The 18,637-nt window shown below is 42.4% G+C and overlaps 1 protein-coding gene across 3 annotated transcripts in view; it reads left to right on the forward strand.

Annotated features, from left to right (window-relative positions):
* Positions 1–18,637, forward strand: part of SRGAP2 (SLIT-ROBO Rho GTPase activating protein 2) — a 226,607-nt gene that overhangs the window by 186,434 nt on the left and 21,536 nt on the right. For 2 of the 3 annotated variants that reach the window (XM_066623037.1, XM_066623038.1), the window contains exons 15-18: positions 4,129–4,206; positions 5,792–5,926; positions 13,581–13,686; positions 16,961–17,185. In XM_066623037.1, coding sequence (XP_066479134.1) covers positions 4,129–4,206; positions 5,792–5,926; positions 13,581–13,686; positions 16,961–17,185 — 544 coding nt within the window. Of the gene's footprint in view, positions 1–4,128; positions 4,207–5,791; positions 5,927–13,580; positions 13,687–16,960; positions 17,191–18,637 lie in introns of all 3 variants that reach the window. The other variant, XM_066623039.1, reaches the window with a different exon arrangement.

Raw genomic sequence — 18,637 nt, forward strand, 5'->3', positions numbered from 1 at the left:
TTGTTTTTTAATGAGCAAAATTGTTGGTGAGTTGTTGTTTTAAATTATAACTTAATTAAAATTTAGTAGGGCTACTAGGAGATACCTGGCCCATGGTCTCCCACTAGTCTGTTTCCGGTACTGCTATGTTGTGTATCTTATATTTAACCCAGTTTCTAAACATACTGTTCTAAAATGCATTTTGTCAAAATATCCATGTTTTGCACCAAGGAAACTCAGATCACACTTGTGTAAATAGAAGAAACTGTTCTCTAATAATCAAATTTGAAATCCTCATGGCTTAGAAACTCTTCGCCACTGGCTGACATACACAAGATTCCTTTGAGACCTGACATTTCAGCAGACACCACTCACACATTACTGAACTTACATTCCATTCTAATAAGTATATGTCAGTCTACATAATGAATGATTATATGTTTAAAATCTTAGGTCATCATAAACTGAAAGATACATGAAACAAACAAAATCCCAAAAAGAATAAGGTATCTTCTGACATAAATGGGGGGGGGGGGAGTACAGGAAAGAGAAATATAATATTTTTAAATGGCCCCTGGATCAAAGTATTGCACTTTGTTGGATAAATTTTTTTCTAATCTCTGCGCAGCAGAAACAAACAAGCCAACTTTATGTGTAACAGACTTTTTGCTATCAGATAACAAATAGCAGATTTTCTCAGTGTGCAGTTCTGACAAGAATCTCTGCAAGAAATCTTTCCTTTGGAGATAGCTCTAGTGAACAGCATAACATCAGATGTATCACATCCTCCACAAACTGCTGGCCACATATTCACAAGCAACTATTAACAGCAATTTTACCATACCTTTTTTTGAGGCAGGAATTGGCATGATGTGAAAGCCTTCATCAGGCATGTTGTTAAATCCAAACAAGATGCCTGAAAATAATTTTAAGAAACTGTACTACTTTGAGAACTACAAGTGAGAAGTATACCCCACATCCCATTGCATGTCCAGTTTTTATTCTATTTTGTGATCTGCTTCCTGACTGAATTAACATTTACGACTTCCAATTCACTCAGAGTTCTAACTTGTAATTTTAATATAACTTTCACATTTCTTGACTCAGTTGTTCTCAGTACTTTTTGCAATTTGCTCCAACTAGCATATCTTTTGCTAATCTTGCCTTTTTCGTATGTTGCAGCTTCAGCCAATATGATAGTAAGGCACCGTGGACTCAGGCTTGCCTTTACCTATTCTGTCTTTAGTAAAATTCTGCCTTTACTCTCGCTGGAGGTGTTTAGTGTGACAGCTGTAAAAGAAATTTTAAGATGTTATTTTGAGCAGTTTCTAACTCATTGACATACCCACGTTTCAGCTGTGTAGGACATTTGTGGAACAATTATTCCTTCAAAGTTTTCTAACATAAGTGGGAGGTGTTTTATCTCTATCTGAATTGTAAAAATAAGAGCCAAGTCATCACTATTTAACAAAGCTGAGAGAGATAATAGCTGAAAAATTCTGGAGACATTGTAAATCTCAAGTGATGGCCTTAAATAGTGAACCAACTCTGTCCAATGCGTTCTGTTATAAGGCTATTATCAGAGAATTACCCATTAATATCTATTCTGATTAGGATCAGCAACTTGCAACAAAGGCTTTGGCACATCAAATACTAATACATGTATTGGAAGTCCCTTAATATTTGAAGCCTACTGAATTAAATTTAGTAGGCATGCCTACTAAGTAGGCATTCCATTGATTGGGGGGGGGGGAAATTGCAATACTTCTACGGTCAAATTAAGAATGGCTTGCATACATACACATTCTTTCTGGGCCCATGAACTTCCTGGAAAGTTGGATAGGGTTGGTTCCTAAGCTTAACAGACCATGAATTCTGCAGATGGATTTTTGCCATGGATTTCATTATATCAGTGCTGGCATATGTTTGTTTAAATCACTCTGAAAAAGTATGCAAAAGGTCAAAAAGGCAATGCCACCATAATACAGCCAACAATGGTGTCCATATAACCAGTGTGCTATACACGCAATATTCAGTAAATGAGATTAAATATACATATTGGTTTTTGAAAATCCAGTACTTTGGAAACCACTTCTAAGAGATTGTTCTCCTCTTCTTACACTAAGTACAGCGGATTTTCGGTGTTTATTCAATAAAGCATAACTTAGGGGTAGTAAAACCTTTTCTTTTTACTGTGGCAGCAGTCCAGCTGTGTTGCATGTAGTTCACCGATGTGCCTTTGCTGAAAGCTGAGCTGTCTCTTTCTTGTACAGGCACACATTGCTTAACAACCACCTAACGACGGACCACATGTACAACGGTGGTCAAAGCGCAACAAAGAGGCTCTTAATGAGGCAATTAGGTCTCCGATAGCCTACACCTGAATGTCTGTTTACACAACAAAGAGGCTCTTAATGCAAAGAAGAGGCAAGCAGTCCCCAGTAGCCTGCGCAGTCAGCAAGTGTCTGGCAGGGGAGTGTCTGTTTACGCAGAAAAGGCACTAGATTGGGCTGAATGTTCACTTACCAACCTGATCACATATCGGGGATCGGAGTACATATCCCCATCATTAAGTGACACACACCTATATTTTGACTAGTGTCATTCTTACCTGGTATGAGACCGTAGAAGGACTGGGAGTATAATTAACAGCTACATGATTCAAAGACTGCCCAAAGGCTTTTGTAGCATCATACATATCATTTGTCTATCCAACTCAAGTAATAGCTTCTGGTTTATTATTGTTGTTCTTATTAAGCATATTTATATACCACTTTTTAACAAAAGAGTTCACAAAGTGGTGAACAGAGCAAATCAACTACTGTAACCAAATAGCTCCCTTTCCAAAAGAGGTATGTATATTATGTTGCAAATTTATAACAGATTTAGGTCTAATTCTATCCAACTTTCCAGCACTGATGCAGCTGCAATGTAGCCCCAAAGTAAGGGAACAAATGTTCCCTTAACTTGATGAGGCCTCCATGACTTCTCCCCCACTATAGGATGTGGTGCACACCCCTTTGGCACAGCTGCACCAGCACTAGTAAGTTGGATAGGATTGGCCTCTTCGGACGAGGAAAATTTTTTGCCCAAAAATGTTATACTAAGATCATGTGTGGGAAGCACATTGAACACTCTAAATCTAAGTGGGCAGAATGTAGATATATTAATAGACTGCTGGGTGATTTTCAGTAGATCAGAAAAGTTCATTCCCAATTGTTTAACAATAGAAAAAGTCATCTTTTTTCTGCATTAGGCTGCTGGAATCCTCGATCTGTAGTAACTTAAATATAGATTTGCATTTGTATATACAGATAATTCTAGTATACAGCTCATAAGGTATAGTCGATATTTATATAACACTTTTCAACAAAAGAGTTCACAAAGTGGTGAACAAAGCAAATCAACTACTGTTAGCAAATAGTAACCAACTACTGTAACCTCTTCCATACCATCATTTTGCACCTAGCTCCAGTTGGTGGACCTCAAGCTTCTAATTTAAAAAAAGAAAAGCACAGTAAATCCCATTAGTCTAATTTGCCCATACCTACTCTGAAGCCTTGTACAAATGCTTATTATTATTACTAAGTAAAATTTTCATAGTAAATGTCAATTAATTAAAACTACACTAACTGATTATGCCATTTTAAATGCAAATTAAATTTTGGGTACCCAAGTTGGATTAACAGTCAAGAAATTACATAGCGTTTCAGTTAGTTCTAAAGTCAAGTCCTGAACTGTGTTCCAACATCACCATACTGTTGAACTTGACCGGTATCCACATTTAATAGGAAGAGTTATTCTGGTATTTGTTTCTGCAGCAAGGGGGAATTTTATTATACGATATTACAGAGAACCCTCAATTTAATGGACTAATGGGAAGGAAGGTACATCTGTTTTCAAAAAGTGTTAAATTCAATTTCATTTATAACAACGTGCGCACACATTCACAAAACATATGACTAGTTTTTAAAGACGCCACAGTGTTATTTCTGAAGTCTGTTAAATTCAGTTCCATTAAATCCAAGGGTATAGTTGTGCTGTAATTGGAGTCCAAACTGGACTTCAGGTTGAATTCTACTAAAGGAACTTCGCAAGCATTGCACTTGTTCTTACTGTTGTCATGGATCTCACTTACGTTCTTCACAGGGTTGCAGCATGAAGGAATATTCAGGGTGTCAGGATCTCAGGTTGAGGTGAATGATATCAAAAATGCGTTTGAGAGAGGTAAGAGTTGCATAGTCCTCTGTCACTTGCTTTCATGTTAGCTTTTTTATTTTAAGAGGCTTTAATACTGAAGAAACAGATGGAAGCTGTATGTTGTCTTCTCTAGTTCTTAATAATGGCTGCTGATAGATTATTTTTCTCAATGTTCAATAACTGTTTAGTATTTAAAATGGGTTAACTTTTATGCTTCTTGTCACATCTCCATATAAGCTTCACTTGGAACTGCAATCCTGCCATGTCAGATTGTATCAGAATGTTATGCCTCTCTTTTTGAAGGTACATGGAATTTCCAAGCAGGCTTTGTTCAATATTCTGTGTTATGCCATTTTCTGATGTTTTACCCTCTCATCTCAGTTGCTGTATATGTTCGAATCTAGACTGAGTGCTCCTGAATCAGAGAGGTGTTTTCAACCCATTGCAGCTGTTATCTTTTCAAAACATGGCTCTTCAGTTACATTCAGGGCTGCTTTAACAACACAGATTCACTGTGTCTATCTAGTATAAATATAGTACTGTGTCAGGCACTATGTTCACATGAATTTCCTCTGAAATTGGTCTTAAAGGACACTCCTATAGTTCTTGTTAATGTCAGGAGCCTGGCCATCAAGGAACAGTTCATCCAGGTACAAACACAAGGTTAGCATGTGAGTTGGGGTAGAGCAGTCTGTCTTCATTTATGGAGGTTCAGACAATTATCTTGATCTAGGGAAGTTGAGAGGATTAATATCCAGGGGATTCGTTCATAACTCAGTGTGGAAAAACTAGCAGTAGCCAAGAGCTGGAAGCAAGCAAAAGAAGGTGAAGCAAGTCTGACCAAGTGAGAAAGGAAGAAAGAAAGGTCTATAGTAAAAGCTGCCAGCTTATAGTCCGTATGACTAAGAGCTTCTAAGAGTTAGGAAACATATAAAGAACTTTCGGCTGGTTGCAAAGGGAGACCAAAAAGTCAAGTTGAACCAAAGTGATGGTTCCTTGAAAGACATAATGATTCTATAACTTTCTTGTTCTGAAATTTAGTTATTTTTTTGACCTGAAGACCCTTGGCTCAAGTCCAGTAGGTACTAGTCGATAATGGCCACAGCCAGAGGGCCACACAGTGAGCTTCGTGGACATAATGAGATTTCAGTCTTTCCTCCCAAATTTCAAAAGCAGTCTCACAAGGAGGAATGAAATAAAAAGCCTTATGATGCATGTGTATTAAATCTGATTGTGCCTGGGAACAAGTTTTTTTAAGCATAGCATCTCCTTCAGAAGATATCACCTAATTGCATGATGCCAGGCTATGCATGGCTGAAAATAGGTATTGTTCTCCATTGCAAGTATTATAGTTGCAATGTATTATACTCAGTATTATACTCCTAATACTGCTAGGAGACAGAAAACATGTGTGTTTCAACTTGGTCCCTGTGTAACTATGCTAAGGGAGAGGTGAGGAAGCGGGAGATACTTGTAAAAACTATTCTAGAACACACATTATGAGCCTCTTGGGCTACTTCCTGTAATTTCTTCTTAATCGACGTTCATTTTTCTAAGAGTGCTCCATATCTTGATGTTTAACATACTCATTTTTCTTTTTTGTGGTGACCAGGGGAGGATCCACTGGCCGGAGATCAAAATGATCATGATATGGACTCAATAGCAGGAGTTCTAAAACTCTATTTTCGAGGGCTGGAACATCCCCTTTTCCCCAAAGAAATCTTCCATGACCTGATTGCCTGTGTCAGTAAGTAGCACCAATATGAACTGATAATAAATCCTGCAAAGAAATGTAAAGAGGTCTGCACTCATCCTCAAACAAAAATGAGTGTGTGGAGGGTCAGGATCAGCAGGGTAGATCCTTGGGTGGAGGGCCCCTGTGGAGAGGCCTCAGAGAAGGGGGAGGGAGTTTACTTCACCCTGGTCCTCCTCCCTGTTGTGGTTGCTGTAGGCTTGGTCGTGGGCAAGGTCAGGCATAACCCAGGCCTCCTGCCTCCCTCCAGCTAACCAGCTCATCACTGGCCTTCTCCCTTCTTATGAGGCCTCTCTGACCTCCCCACCCCTTCCTCTTCCTTCCTGGTGAGACTGAAAGGGAAATCCCCTGGCCAGACTTTTCTTTCCCTCCTCACTGTTCCCCTCTGTTAGTCCTCCAGCTGGGGGCTTGACAAGTGCTCCCTGGGTCTCTGCCTGAGCCCACGTCCCCACCGCTCCAGCTCCCCCATGCGGTAAGTCAGGGCCCTGGTTGGGTTGGCGGTCCCTGACAGAGTGACAAACCACAAAGGTACTAAAATGTGAAATGTGACATCAGAGATAGGTTTCTATCAGAGATGCGTTTTCAACCAGAAATATTCTTCAGTGGATATGCTAAAATGACAATTTTAAATATGTGTCTAGTAAATAAACAGCAAAATATTAGTATCATTAAATGAAGCAAGACATGTATGAATCTAACTCCAGTAAAAATACAATACAGTTTTTTAAAAAGAGTCAAAATTCACATTTTGGCATATCAGCAGAAGAATAGCATTTGTAGCTTAAAGTGCTCCAGGATAAACTATATTCCATTGCATATTGAAGTTTTTTGTACCTTTGTGGTAGTAGACATTTTTCAGATCCTGCTGACTTCCTTCTCCATAAAATGCAGTTAATGATGATGTCTTGCACAGTGCAGCCTCTTATGTGCTCCAGGAAAGTTGCTCATTATCTGTTCTCTACAGAATCTCCTCTCTTCACCCCAGCACTTGTTGGGCTTAAGCTAGCTCTTAAAACCTGTGTCTCTGGCTCCAGAGAACATTTCTTAACCCTTTGACAGTATCTCAAGGCAAGGAAGCAAGAGACCAGAATTGCAAAAAGTATCTTATAGCTTTTTAGGATTTGATGCATTGGTTTTTTTTTCCCCCTCCGGAAGTGGTGGCATTAAATGCAAGACCAAAGCAGGAAAGAGTTAATCTGTAAGAACATAAGAACAGCCCCACTGGATCAAGCTATAGGCCCATCTAGTCCAGCTTCCTGTATCTCACAGCAGCCCACCAAATGTCCCAGGGAGCACACCAGATAACAAGAGACCTGTATCCTGGTGCCCTCCTTTGCATAGGCATTCTGACATAGCCTATTTCTAAAATCAGGAGGTTGCACATACACATCATGGCTTGTAACCCATAATGGATTTTTCCTCCAGAAACTTGTCCAATCCCCTTTTAAAGGCATCCAGGCCAGATGCCGTCACAACATCCTGTAGCAAGGAGTTCCACAGACCAACCACACGCTGAGTAAAGAAATACTTTCTTTTGTCTGTCCTAACTCTCCCAACACTCAATTTTAGTGGTTGTCCCCTGGTTCTGGTGTTATGTGAGAGTGTAAAGAGCATCTCTCTATCCACTTTATCCTTCCCATGCATAATTTTTTATGTCTCAGTTGTGTCCCCCCTCAGGCGTCTTTTCTAGGCTGAAGAGGCCCAAATGCCGTAGCCTTTCCTCAAAAGGAAGGTGCCCCAGCCCAGTAATCATCTTAGTCGCTCTCTTTTGTACCTTTTCCATTTCCACTATGTCCTTTTTGAGATGCAGCGACCAGAACTGGACACAATATTCCAGGTGTGGCCTTACCATCGATTTGTACAACGGCACTATAATATTAGCCGTTTTGTTCTCAATACCTTTTCTAGCAATCCCAAGCATAGAATTGGCCTTCTTTACTGCCGCCGCACATTGGGTTGACACTCTCATCGACCTGTCCACCACCACCCCAAGATCTCTCTCCTGATCTGTCACAGGCAGCTCAGAACCCATTAGCCTATATGTGAAGTTTTGACGCCTGAGGGGGGACATGATTGAGACATACAAAATTATGCAGGGGATGGACAGAGTTGATAGGGAGATGCTCTTTACACTCTCACATAACACCAGAACCAGGGGACATCCACTAAAATTGAGTGTTGGGAGAGTTAGAACAGACAAAAGAAAATATTTCTTTACTCAGCATGTGGTTGGTCTGTGGAACTCTTTGCCACGGATGTGGTGATGGCGACTGGCCTGGACGCCTTTAAAAGGGGATTGGACAAGTTTCTGGAGGAAAAGTCCATTACCGGGTACAAGCCATGATGTGTATGCGCAACCTCCTGATTTTAGAAATGGGTTATGTCAGAATGCCAGATGCAAGGAAGGGCACCAGGATGAGGTCTCTTGTTATCTGGTGTGTTCCCTGGGGCATTTGGTGGGCCGCTGTGAGATACAGGAAGCTGGACTAGATGGGCCTATGGCCTGATCCAGTGGGGCTGTTCTTATGCTCCAATGTACACTTACTTACATTGAAACGCATCTGCCATTTTGCTGCCCATTCTGCCAGTTTGGAGAGATCCTTCCGGAGCTCCTCACAATCATGTCTGGTCTTCACCACTCGGAAAATTTTGGTGTCATCTGCAAAGTTTGCCACCTCACATCTCACCTCTGTCTCCAGGTCATTTATGAAGAGGTTGAAAAGCACCAGTCCCAGGACAGATCCTTGGGGCACACTGCTTTTCACCTCTCTCCATTGTGAAAATTGCCCATTGACACCCATTCTGTTTCCTGGTCTTCGACCAGGTCTCAGTCCAGGAGAGGACCTGCCCCCTAATTCCCTGACTGTGGAGTTTTTTTCAGTAGCCTTTGGTGAGGGACTGTGTCAAACGCCTTCTGAAAGTCCAGATATATGATGTCCATGGGTTCTCCTGCATCCCCATGCCTGTTGACCTTTTCAAAGAATTCTAAAAGGTTCATGAGGCAAGACTTACCCTTACAGAAGCCATGCTGATTCTCCCTCAGCGAGGCCTGTTCGCCTATGTGTTTTGAGATTCTATCTTTGATGAGGCATTCCACCATCTTACCCGGTATAGATGTTAGGCTGACTGCTATCCTCCAATCTTCTGGCACCGTGGCCGTTTTGAGGGACAGGTTGCATATCTTAGTCAAGAGATCTGCAACTTCATTCTTCAATTCCTTAATAACTCTTGGGTGGATGCCATCCGGGCCCGGTGACTTATTGATCTTTAATTTATCAATGAAGTCTGAAATATCTTCTCTTCCAACCTCTTGACTTAATTCCTTGGTCAGGAGGGGCCGTTCGGGCAGCGGTATCTGCCCGAGGTCTTCTGCCATGAAGACAGATGCAAAGAACTCATTTAATTTTTCTGCCATCTCTAAGTCTCCTTTTATCGCCCCTTTCCCTCCCTCACCATCCAGAGGGCCAACCGCTTCTCTGGCAAGTTTCCTGCTTCTAACATATTTGAAGAAGCTTTTATTATTTCCTTTAATGTTGTTGGCCATGTGTTCCTCATAGTCTCGCTTGGCCTCCCGCCGTATCACCTTCTTACATTTCTTTTGCCACAGTTTATGTTCCTTTTTATTCTCTTCATTAGGGCAAGACTTCCATTTACAGAATGAAGCGAGCCCTTTATGGCCTCTCTAACTTGGCTGGTTAACCATGCGGGCACTCTCCTGCACTTAGTCTTTGCAGTATACACTTCCGCTGGGCCTCTATTACTGTTGTTTTAAGCAGCCTCCATGCACTCTGGAGAGATTGGACTCTTTTTACCTTCCGTTTCAACCTCCTTCTAATCAGCCTCCTCATTTGAGGGAAGTCCGCTCGTTGGAAGTCAAGGGTTTTTGTGAGAGATTTGCCCAGTATTCTTCCCCTGACGTGCATGTTGAAACGGATCACAGCATGATCGCTGTTCCGCAACGGCTCAGTAACATTGACATCTCTAACCAGGTCCTGAGTACCGCACAATATTAAATCCAGAGTCACCTGTCCTCTGGTGGGCTCCATGACTAGCTGCTCTAAGGCACAGTCATTTAACATGTCAAGGAATCCGGCCTCCTTTTCATGACCAGAACACAAATTGACCCAGTCAATATGAGGATAATTGAAGTCCCCCATGATTACAACCCTGTCCCTCCTTGTCACCTCCCTGATCTGTTTCCTCATTTCAAGGTCCCTTTCTGGTCTGGAGGACAATAGTACACCCCCAGTATTACATCGCTCCTGAGGTCTGGTAATTTAACCCACAGAGATTCTGTGGTGGAGTCGGACCCGCCTTCAATCTCTACTTTGCTGGATTCTATCCCTTCCTTAACATAAACGGCCACCCCACCTCCAACACGCCCTCCCCTGTCTCTCCTGTAGAGTTTATAGACCAGGATTGCGGTATCCCACTGATTTTCCACATTCCACCAGGTTTCCATTATGCCCACTATTTCAATGTTTTCCCTAGTCACCAGACATTCCAGTTCTCCCATATTTGCTCGGAGACTTCGGACATTTGTATAAAAGCATTTGTACATGGAATGCCCCAGGATGGGCTGCTTATTAGCTCCTTTGTCCCCACATCCTCTCATTGTGCCCAACCTTCTATCACATCCATCATGCTACCATTCCCAATTTCTTCTCCTACTCTGCCTTTACCTTGTTGTTCTCTAACTTCTGTGTCCTCGTCTCATAGGGATGAGGAGTTCCGAACCGGATGTCCCTTGGCTCCTGTCGGCTTCCCCCCAGGGATCAGTTTAAAAGCTGCTCTGCCACCTTTTTAATGTTATGCGCCAGCAGTCTGGTTCCATTCTGGTTCAAGCGAAGCCTGTCCCTCTTATACAGGCCCCGCTTGTCCCAAAACGTTCCCCAGTGCCTAACGAATCTAAACCCCTCCTCCCTACACCACCGTCTCATCCATGCATTGAGACCCCTGATCTCCACCTGCCTAGCTGGCCCTGCGCATGCAACAGGTAGAACGCTACCTTTGAGGTCCTGGCTTTCAGCTTCCAACCTAATAGCCTAAATTTGGCCTCCAGGACCTCCCAGCTACACTTGCCCTCATTGTTGGTGCCGACATGCACCACAACCGCTACCTCCTCCCCAGCACTGTCTACCAGCCTGTCTAGACGAGAAGTGATGTCCGCAACCTTTGCACCAGGCAGGCAAGTCGTCATGCAGTCCTCACATCCATCGCAAACCCCCCTCTCTATGTTTCTAATATTCAAATCCCCCACTACAAGAAGCCCCCGACCCCCCTCCCGCCGAGGAGTTAGAAAGACAAAGAGTTAGAAAGAGTACACTTACCTTCTTCTCGTCGTCATCCTCCTCTCCTCTTCACAGCTCAGAGTCCTCCCTCTCCTTCTCCAAAAACTCAGAGGTCCACTTGCCTTCTCCCTCTCTTCGCACTGAGGCTAAACTCACGGTGCCTTACCTGGCACTTTGTCCCTGAGGCACTTGGTGTCCCAGAGGCCACACACGCTTCCGCAGAGGGCGCAGAAGCACAATCTTTCTTTGTGTGATGCCTCTAATTGCTCTGGCCCACTTGCAGCTAGGTAATCTGTTTATTCAAGACAAATGGAGCAATCAAAATTTTCAACGTAAAGGGAACCTCTTCACTATTGCCTTGTTCTGTTTATTTTACTGGTCTTAGGGCCTGATCCTAATGGGCCAGCGCCAGTCCTCCGCCAGCGCTGAGTGTTGCAAAGGTGCCATAAGGCATGCCTGCAACACTCACTACTGCACCACCAACAGCTCAGTACAAGCTCATGCTGAGCCAGCACTGGATGCAGGCCCGTCACACGCCACCTGAGCTAGCTATGAGTGGGGACAGGGAGAGGCATTCTGGAGCAGTGTGGGGCTAAATAGCCAGCACAGAATTGAGTAGCCCCATTGCAAAGCCTCCTCCCTTGCCTGGAGGAAGGGGAGGAATGTCCCCTTCCCCTAAGGAGCCACCTGTGGCTGACTGGTGGCCATTGGGTGCAGCGGCAGCCATTTTGGTGCTGCTGATCCTCTGGGCACCAGGCAGCTCAGGATTGGGCTATTGCCCTCCCCACCAATGCAGCAGCACCACCAGAATGCATGTGGCATGCTGCAGCGAGGGTGGTTCTGGAGGCCTTCTTCAAGTGAGGGAACTTTTGTTCCTTTGCCTGGAGGCAAGCCTCTGCTGCCACGATGAGTCTACTCAGAATTCTGCTCTGTTTTTGCTGGCACAAGACTGAGTGGACGCAGCAAAGAAGCGAAGGGGGATATATGTGAAGCTGCTGCCACCAATACCACCCCCCTCCCAACCTCATCACCCTTTCCCACCCTGGTCTTCACCCCATTCCACTCTCACCGCAATTTTTTCTGTTCATGCCAACTTAGGGCTGTTCAGTTCATTGCTTGTACACAGCTGCTTGCTACCCAGCTGCACAGAATAGCAGGTTGCGCTTTGCAGTCGCTATAACGTATGCTGCCCCACTAGAATGCGGGTAGATTCTGAGGGCACAGTGGCCCCATAGAACTGAGCCGTTACTGTCTTACCTTTTGAAGACACTGTACATGCAATATGTCTTTTAAGCTATATATATTTTTATAAAGCAGCAGGTGTGTCTTTTTGGCTGGCTACCTTCTGTAACCATAAGAGAGCTTCTGAATGGTGTTTCTGAGCAGACAATAGAAAATGACTTTCAACAAGTTGTTAACTTCCAACACAATAATTTCATAGGGGTTGTTGCTGTTCTTGTGACTTCTAGTTTACAGTGAATCAGTTCCGTCCCATTCAGATGGCAGACAGTGAAGTCATTGTCCAAATGTGGAAATGTTCATGATGGAAGCTGCCTCTTTCTGAAAGGATCTGTGGTTTCATTCTCTTAGCAAATAAATCTATGCAGTATAACTTCTATTAGAAGACCAGAGTTTTTGGCAGCAGACTGCATTTTTTCATCTAAGGCCAAGGATGTCTGCTGCCCACTTTTTTCCCATTACGTTGCTGAAGGCAGAGACCTTTACCTCACCCCTTCAGCTATGCTAATCTATCCACAGAATATGATGCCAAAAGTTTTCATTAAAACAGCCACCTTAATGAGCTAACTTTAATGGACTATTGTGTTGTCTCTGGTGAAACCAACAACACTCAGTTCTCCCACGCTGTGCAGATCTTGAAGATAAATTTAATATGCTTTTCTTGAAGGACTTTTCCAAATAGATTATGCATCTTCTCTCAGTCATGTTCCGAGCAGTTCTTTGTAAATGTTCCCAAAATTGATCAGGGCATTCTCTTCCAAGTTTCTTCACTGTGCTTTGATTTATCCTCTGTAGTGTGGTGGTGGCGTTTTTTTCTCATGCTAAGGACCACTTCACATATTTTTTCCCTGCACAGATGACGATTATACACACTTCTGCTTTAATATATGTGCCAATATATGTCCAGGGGCTACAATCAGTTATGATTTCCCAGCACATGCATTTGAGAAAGTTGAGTGCAGACTACATACATGATAGTCTTCATTGTTTCTTTCCAACACCTGTATAGATATGGAGCAATCCTTAGAGCTACAAAGCAGGGTTTGGATAGATGCAACTGTGTTACTTACCAGTGTGATTAAACACTTCTTAAATCTCTTTTTCCTGCTTGTCTCTAGCTATGGACAATCTGCAAGAGAGAGCTCTGCACATCCGGAAAGTCCTTCTGACCTTACCTAAAGCCACTTTGATTGTAATGAGATACCTCTTTGCATTCCTTAAACAGTAAGTATTCCCTGAAAGTGCCAACGTTTTGTGATTCTGTCCCAACTTCTGCATGAAGTTAGTTTTATTATTTGAGAAGCCAAATAATGGAACCCCTATTGTTCAGGTAGCATTCTGTTTGCAAAAATTGCCAAGGGCATTATTCCCTGCTTTCAGCTGGAAATCTTGTTATAATGCTTGTTTTATAATATATAATGATATAATATGTTTTATAATATAATAATCTTGTTATAGTTTGAGAGATCTCCACAATATGAGAGCACTGTATTATTTTTGTTCCTCTCTTGGTTCTGGCTTGGTATGGCATTGGACAGCAATGAGGTCTTCATTCCAATCTGGAAAATTTCAAAACATACACCCACAAAATGTGCCATTGTCCTGCTGCCCTCCAAGCTTGATAGGAAAGACCATACTTCCTGTAGTTCAAGAATAGAAACTTTCCACGACAGCAGAAGGAAATTCTTCCATGCCTTGAGATTCTCATTCCTCAGATGTCACTTCTGAAGAGAACGTTTGCTTCCGCCCTTAGTACCGTATCATTATTCAAAGAACTGGGCTGGAAAACAGTGTGTGTTTCAGGGGGGATTGTCCAGGCATCTAACCACTTTTGTGCTTAATCATTAACTGGTGCCCTGAAAGGCCCAAATAAATTAAATTTTATTCTGACAAACATGTAGGTTAAAAATACTGCATCACTCCACAGGAAATCCATTGCTCCCAATGCACGTAGCAACTCTACAATTAATCATGCAGATGTTGTACAACGGGCATCTTAGGGAAGGAATTTGATTCTGAGAAATGCTGTATTATGAACATGAAGTGCTAGAATTTTGCTACTTGCCCAAACGTCATTTCTCATACATTAAGAGCTATGTATGTATTGGAATTGTAGCCTTTAGCACCCATAAGACTTGGGGAAAGGGGAAGAATTATAATGGGAACTCTTCCCCATTAAAAGTCTCATTTTCAGATATCCAAAGCTAACCCAAGTGTAAATGTGTTGAGATGTTTCCAAAGAATGCGCACACTCTGGTGACCTTGTGAAAAGAAAGTATGATGCAGAGGGTTCCTCCCTATGCCCTAGCTGTCTGATCTGAATGCCCAAGTATGATGATTTGAGTTGATTTCCGCAGGCTTGTGAACATCCAAACACTTTGTAGGTGCATAGGTTAAAATCAGCACTTTGAATTGTATTCTTGATTGATTTCTTGATAGTTACAGACAGAATTTTCTAAACAAGTGGATTGTCTTGTGAAGGTCCATCAGCCTATCAAAGCAAAGATGTCCCTCTGAGTTCTATTGTTTAACTTCAAACATTTTCACTGTGTCACGCTGACTAATCCTCAAAATGTCAGTGACTGGCATTCCATGTTGAATGTTGGCATGGGATTTCAGTGTTCTCAGCAGTTCTTGGGCAGCTGAAGGAGAGAGAAATGTTGGCTGTGAAAAAGAGTGCAAATGGAAAAAGTCAGAGGGGGTGTGCTGGTTGCCAGGTTCTTTGCAGCCTTGTGCTGTGAACTGTGGAGCACTGTGGTTCAGTCACGCTTTCATCTGTTTCTTGGCTAGATGTGAGGTGTTGCTGCTGCAGCTGCTATCCAGGCAGGGTGCATGAAACAAAATGCCAAGAAATAAATCCCCAGCAACCAAATCCAGTTTGCATGATGGATAAACTTCCTTAAAAGGGAACAGGATGATAACTCCTCTCTCTCCCCTCCGCATGCCCACTTTAACAAATGCCTTATGTGTTAATTGAAGGGATGTTCTTAAAATGAAGAAAGTGCTGCCTGTGTAATAAAGAAATCAATGTGTTAGCCAACAAGAAAGTGCTGTGAATATGCATGCAGGGCCTATTGTTTCAAAAAAAAGAACACCCCTGCAAGCTATACTGAATTTGATTCAAGGTATTAACATCCTGTGGTGATGTGGTGCACCTACACCATATGCATATGCACTATGTACTAGGCTCTCCCCAAACCGCTTGAATATGTTATGGGGAGATTGAACAGACCCTGTGTCCCAGCATCCCTGGATTTGGCAGGATTGGTGCCATTAGAGGGGAATGTTGGTTATGGTTCCCCCTCAAGCCTTCCTTTCAGCTGAGAGCTAACCTTTTAAACCTGGGTGTCTGTGAACTGAAGATAGTTTGCTGAAGCAGTGAAAGGAGTGCCAGCAGATCTGACTTCCTAACTCCTATTCACTCACTCTCAAAATCTTTGTAGCATTCAACCAATGAAGTGGTCTATAGGAGAGCAAGAACGCAATTAGCCCCATCCTCTTCTCTTAAAGCAATAGGCAGTTAACATTTTAAAAATATCATTAAAAACAAAAAGGGTGAAAAAGGGAAATAAAAAATTCAAATATTTAAAAACTGGCTGCTGAATTTAGACAAAGACAGATCTTGGAATTAAACAGAATCGGGTTTTGACACCAGACACAAACTAAATAAAACCTTAATGTAGGCTACTTTTCTTGTACATAGACTTCCATCTTTTCTTGCAGGTTCTTTGTACAGTTTACTCTGTAGGTGCAGGAATAAAATATACTGCCTCTCAATCCATCCATCCCCTTTTATTTATCATTTATTTAAATCCCACCTTTTTCCTCCACGCTTTGGGAAGTGCTCTGGTGGCTTACAGTATAGTTGCTACATACTTGTAGAATACAGAAATAAAAGGTAGATGATGTGAGGGAGGAGGGGCACAGTTAAGCTTTATAAAGTTCAGACTTTTGTAAGGTTTAGGGGGATCAAGTTCCTACTTTTCCCATTGATTACATCAAAGACAGGAAAACTAGCTCTTCCCCCATGTCTTCCCTTTGATCATGATCAAGTGGACAGACTTGTCCAGTGGATAGACCTGAGTGAACCCAGAGAGGTGCCGATGTTTGCCTCCTGACCCATTGTTCTACTGGGGCTAGGTGTCAGTTCAACTACTGCTGTCAAACCACAGCCTACATTAACCCTTTCTGTGGACAAACAGGTTACCAAAGTCATGATAAAATGACTTATAAACTGACTAAGCCATAGCAATCCCATGGGGTGAAGGGGTCCCATTCACTACAAGTCCTAATTTCTTTGATGACTACCATCAGCACTTAAGGGGCTGATCATGTTTGCTACATTGCCCCAACTCTTTCTTGCTATTTTAGATAAAGTTCAAGAAGCAGAATAAGCAGAAATAATATCCCTTCGTTGTAACTATTCACTCACTATCGTGAGCTATTAGTGTTGCTTTCTCTTGTTGACCCTCTCCTATTTATTTTCTGCCTTTTGCAGTTTATCTCAGTTCAGTGAAGAGAACATGATGGACCCCTACAACTTAGCCATCTGCTTTGGACCCACGCTGATGTCAGTGCCTGAAGGCCATGATCAGGTCTCCTGCCAGGCTCATGTCAATGAGCTCATCAAGACTATAATCATTCAACATGAGAATGTCTTCCCAGGACCAAGAGAGCTGGAGGGCCCTGTGTATACCAGGGGTGGAAGCACTGAGGATTACTGGTACAGTAAGAGGCAGTGGGTAACAAGGGAATGGGGCACAGTGCTAAGTTATAATCCGATTGCATATTTCAGTTGTGCTATTGTTTCTCATTTCAAATGCTGGTCACAGAATGTATCTGAAGTGTATACAGTGCAAAGTCAGGATGACTGTATTCAGATCCTTGAGTATCACAGACTTTTCCATCCTAAACTTACAAACCCTGAGTGTTTGAAAAGTACCTAGCACAACTGTGCTTTATTATTCTGAAATAAATGAATACAGTCAGATGTGTCCATGAAATTGTCTATAGGAACCTTATGGTAATTGCCTTAAGCCATTGCTGAAAGCTATATGGCAGACATATTGCCTGGATTCAGCACTGACATTCTTCTCATTTTTCTGCATGTCCTGAGTGACTTTACTTCAGAGGCAAGGTCGAATGCAACTGAACCTGGAAAGCTGAACCTGGAAATGGTTTAATTTCTGGGAAGCAGCTTCAAGGGGGAGAACTTGAAACCTTCGTTTCTCTCTAGCCCAGCACACAGGGAGCCTGGCTATGCATTCAGTCTGAAATCACCATCTGCAAATAATTTGGCTGGAGCAGCTCCTGTCATTGGGAGGTGGGGAGAAGTTATAGTAGGGAAAGGGAGCTCTCTGCACTTAATCGCTGTTTACTGAAAGGGAAAATGTTGAATTGACCCACTATGGTTCATAAGTAGGCTGACCATCAGAATGACTGTTGTACTTTCCACCACCATGTCCAATACAGACACTGAATCCCACGTAACAAGGCTGCGAATATTTCCCTTGTCTTCATATTTGCAAGTTTCTTAATTGTCTGATCTTTATTTTTTTTTTGTTTGTCCCTTTTCATTGTTCATGAAAGACCCCAGGCAGGTTACAAAATAATAATGAGACTGTAAACATGTGTTTCTATTGGTTCTTTTGCTAAGATGTTGCACAGTAGCATTTTTGGTTGGCAAAGCTGGGTGAACTACTTGTTGAAAAGCAGTATATAAATATATTATTTTTATTAATAACGCAATGGCCTTGAAACAGAGGTTTCAGTGTTTACGTTGGCGAAACCTTGTTCCAGTCAATTGATTGCCTTCTTTTTGTCACAAGATTGCTGGCTTAAAAATATCAAGGTGTGAGGTGGTGTGGGTCCTTGAATCTTCCTTTAAGAGAGTTATGAACAGAAGAAATTGTGTAATTCATATAATGGGAGGACCTCTTGATTTGACAGTTCCCCTTTGCCCATAGTAATGAGAGTGGGAGAAACTACATGTGAGTGTGCGGTTCATTTCCGAACTGTTCCAGAGGTGTAGCAGGTGGCAGAGGAAATTACATTCAAACGATTCAGATATATATAATCTGCTGAGTGAAATCCTTATTATGAACTTGACCAGCTGACCCATGTTTTTTTAAACTCTACCTTGGGTTGGTGAGACAGATGCTGATCATCCTTTTAA

This window comes from Tiliqua scincoides, chromosome 4, assembly GCF_035046505.1.
Source record: "Tiliqua scincoides isolate rTilSci1 chromosome 4, rTilSci1.hap2, whole genome shotgun sequence".
NCBI classification, from domain to species: domain Eukaryota; kingdom Metazoa; phylum Chordata; class Lepidosauria; order Squamata; family Scincidae; genus Tiliqua; species Tiliqua scincoides.